The sequence below is a fragment of the Vigna radiata genome, unplaced genomic scaffold, assembly GCF_000741045.1.
Source record: "Vigna radiata var. radiata cultivar VC1973A unplaced genomic scaffold, Vradiata_ver6 scaffold_228, whole genome shotgun sequence".
In the NCBI taxonomy this organism is placed as follows: Eukaryota; Viridiplantae; Streptophyta; class Magnoliopsida; order Fabales; family Fabaceae; genus Vigna; species Vigna radiata.
In genome coordinates, this window is record NW_014543255.1 from 143,607 (window position 1) to 147,260 (window position 3,654).

The 3,654-nt window shown below is 36.7% G+C and overlaps 1 protein-coding gene across 1 annotated transcript; it reads right to left on the reverse strand.

Annotated features, from left to right (window-relative positions):
- Positions 1-408: 408 nt before the first annotated feature.
- On the reverse strand, positions 409-3,399 carry LOC106753415 (alpha-1,4-glucan-protein synthase [UDP-forming]). Its single transcript, XM_014635222.2, has 4 exons — positions 3,076-3,399; positions 1,409-1,659; positions 1,088-1,256; positions 409-927 (listed from the first exon to the last, which is right to left on the reverse strand). Exons 1-4 carry the CDS (start codon positions 3,397-3,399, stop codon positions 583-585), a joined length of 1,089 nt encoding a protein of 362 aa, XP_014490708.1. The 3' UTR covers positions 409-582.
- Between the last annotated feature and the right edge of the window lie 255 nt (positions 3,400-3,654).

Below are 3,654 nucleotides of genomic sequence, written 5' to 3' on the forward strand. Positions count from 1 at the left end.
AAACTTAAATTCTGCACTAAAGAAAAAGTAGTTCTTTTTTTGCAACAGAACTTAAACGGATGATAAGCCATATATAGGAAATTAGATAAATATAAAAATGTTTCAGCTTCTTAAGAAAAGTGCTTACGACGAAATTGGGGATTGTGTTTGATTTTTCAAAAAGATGAACCATACATAACATGAAGCCCATGTTCAAAATAAGCTAAACAAATATGTTAGAAATAAAATAATCTAAACCTTTTAAAGCTACTTATTTTTAATCATAAAATGAACAGATCGCATCAGAATTCACAGATGAGATCTGTCGGCAGTACACAAAGCTGGCACTTGCATGATGAAAACTCATGAAACTTAAGCATAGAAAATCACAAAAACTGCAGAACTTAATTTCTGTGACAGCTAAAACCATAATAAAAATAATAAAAATATAATATATAAATAGTAATAATGGTGACATCAATATCAATAAACTTGTCTATAATCTTGCATTATAAAAAAAATGATGATGAGCGAAAACTGACAAGGAAGAAACTACTCCAATGAAAAGAAAAGTCCGCAACTTTAAAAGGCTATTAGATTGGTTCACTTGGCAGCCCCATTGGCTTGCTTTGAAGTAGTTTGTTCAGAGGTGTTGTTAAGCTCATCCCAAGCTTCAATCCAAGTGACCATGGCATCTGCAAGCTTGTTGAAGTAGGGATCAACAGCACCAAGCTTCTCTTTCACTTGCTTCGAAAGTTCAATGTAGCATTTTTGGACAGAGGTGCACTCTTTTGGGAGGGTGGCACTTTGGAAAAAGGGAATGATCTCTTCTTGCCAGAATATGCCTTTGTACTCCTTTTTCAGATTCACAAATGGGTTGCTTGCTTTGCTGTGCCATATGTATGGAAGCCCCGTCTTCACTCCCAACCCCAAATGGTCACAGATAACCTGCATTTCCATGCAACAGTTCAAACAAATCTGCTTAATATAGTTACAAATCGTTTCCTCACATTCGCAACCTTTACAACATGAAAATAAACATATGAAGTAACCTTTGTCTCATTGATTCATGATTGATAACAGAAAAAAGGACAAGTGATTGGTATACCTTAACACACCAACCAGCCCACATATCATCGTATCGTCCGATAGGTTGACCATCTCCCATGAGTCCAAAGTACATTGCAGGTCCAATCAGCTCACGATCGAAGGCCAGATTCATACCACACATAGGGAACAATGTTCCTTTAGGAATGGTAAGAACAGCATCAACATACCTGAAATGTACACTCACTAATTCAGCTAGGCCATCAACATCTAAGTATGAACTTGCTAGCAATACATGAACAACATGAAATTTGTACATTGTCCTATGATTTAAAATTGTTCCATGTATCAAAACTGAACTGTAAAATGGTATAGCAGGTACCTAGTGTTCCTCTCTCGGGGTTTGACAAGCTGTGTTGGAGCATCATAATCAGGTATGTTGAGCCAGAGACCGTGGGAAACAGCAGTGGGAGCACCCTCACGAAGACTGAAAGGGTATCCACGGACGAAATCAGCACCTTCTCTATAAGGATCATAAAGGGTGTTGAAGAAAAATGGAGTGGCTGGACTTAGCAGATTCTTAATGTGCTGTTCGAGTGCATTGATATTTTTTCCAGAAGGGTCCTTAGCAACCTACACATGAAAATAGGAAATACTCAGAAAAAAAAAATGGCTACAAGTTGTATTGAACATAGTACATTCCTCTACCAAAGACAGTCAAAGGCTTTACTGACAGCAGTAACCAAACAAGAGTCAATGTTTCAATCCTTGTTTGAAATTCAGATTCATACAAAAAGGAAACGACAATAAGACAAGAAGATCCACCCTCAATTTGAATGGCAATCATTTTGTCTCCCAATGCCAACAAAAAAGGTAAAAGAAAAAAGAACGGAGAATTAAGGTTGAAATGATTCAAAAATATTAGGAGGGAAATATTTTCACATTTGTTCACATAATTCTTTGCCTCAGAGTCATTAACAAAAACACAAACTAATGACAACAGTTTGTAGACCTAGTTGTATCCGCTTAAAAATCAACTTTTAAGTTACAAAAATGTCACAAAAAACCCGACTATTTAATTGGAGTTATAACGACCAAATAAATTCACTCTATTGCATTAATCAAAAATAAAATAAAATGGGTAAATAAATAAATAAAAAGATTATTAATTCAAAGGAAAATTAATTTCAGATCAAATTCAAGTGATTTCCAGCCCCAAATAAACCGTAACTTAAAATATTTCCATCCGAAACCATCATTACAATCCAAAAACACTCGAAACATTATAGCAATTAAAACGGGTAAAAAGAGCTTATTGATTCAAATGAAATCCCATTCACCCAAATCCAAGTAAACTGTTCTCATAGAATCATACCAATTCTCAAAAGTCAGCCATTCTAGATCCGAACATACTCCAGTCTCAAACGAGAGAACAACCAAATAAGGAACCTCTAACAAACAACAGATCGTAGATGTCACATGCACACACATACACAAACTAATAACAAATCACGAATGCTTAAAACAAATGGAAAAACAACAACCATTTAGTCAACAGATCAAATCCGTACTTAGATCTAGCCCCGTTTCAAAACCCCACCAAACCCTCATTAAGAACGCACTAAAAAACCAAATAACTGAAATCAATCAATCGTAAGAATATGAAACAACATCCACAGCAAAAGAAAAAGACGTTAAATCTCAGAAAAAAGAATCCCCATACCATCAGAAAACGCGAATGCAAGCCCCAACTTATACCCAAACCCACAATTTTCCAAGTCAAAAGGCACAAAAACTCAGGAAGCAGAATTCCCGACCCATCAGAAAATCCACCACAAGCTTTCAACTTTAAGTCAAACCCACATTCTTTCAAGTCCGAAATTAAAAACCAACTTAAAGAAATCCACTATAAAACTAAATCAAGAAGCAGAATTCCCAACCCATCAGAAAACCCACATGCAAGCATATAACTTTAACTCAAATTCACGTTTTTCACAGGCAAAGAAGTATAAGAATCAAAAGATCCGGAGATGGGTAGGTTATAATTACGAAGCAATCGTCGTCGATGGTGTAGATGTACTTCTTCTTGGAGACCATGTAGCCGAAGCAGCGACAAGCAGAGTCCTTGAAGGAGATGCAATTGGCCTTGGGGCCCAAGATCCTGTTGATGTCGTTGCGATTGTAGAGCTCGTAGTCAAAGCCTTCGGGGACTTTGATGGTCTTGTTGGGATCACCATCTTGAACGATGATGAGGTGGTACTGCTCAAAGAATGGCCGCCACATCTCGAGGAAGTCGAGGTTTCGGATCGTGGGGATCACGATGTCGAGCTCATCCTTCAGCAGAGGAACGGGTTTGGGAGAAGGGTCAGCCATTGGAGAGGAAAGGTAAGAGAAGGGAGAAAGATGGAGAGAGTGTCGAGTTTTCAACGCAGAAAATGTGAATCTGTGTCTAATTGTGTGAGGTGTGTGGGATGAATATATAAGGGAAAATGTTAAGCGGTGGCGTTTGAAAAAAAACGGAAAAAAAATTAATATAATTAATTAGAATATGGATTTCCATTTTATTTTTACTTTTACATCTCACTTTCAGTTTTTTCTTTTCTTTCTAAAGAAAAAAATAATGAATTT

What these genes read in the sequence shown, in the direction of transcription:
- LOC106753415 (XM_014635222.2), bottom strand. Translation starts at nt 3,399, where the DNA reads ATGGCTGACCCTTCTCCCAAACCCGTTCCTCTGCTGAAGGATGAGCTC. An exon ending in CCCCGAGAGAGGAACACTAG is followed by an intron (nt 1,257 to 1,408) that starts GTACCTGCTATA and finishes TGTACATTTCAG; the next exon opens with GTATGTTGATGCTGTTCTTA. An exon ending in GGGCTGGTTGGTGTGTTAAG is followed by an intron (nt 928 to 1,087) that starts GTATACCAATCA and finishes ATGGAAATGCAG; the next exon opens with GTTATCTGTGACCATTTGGG.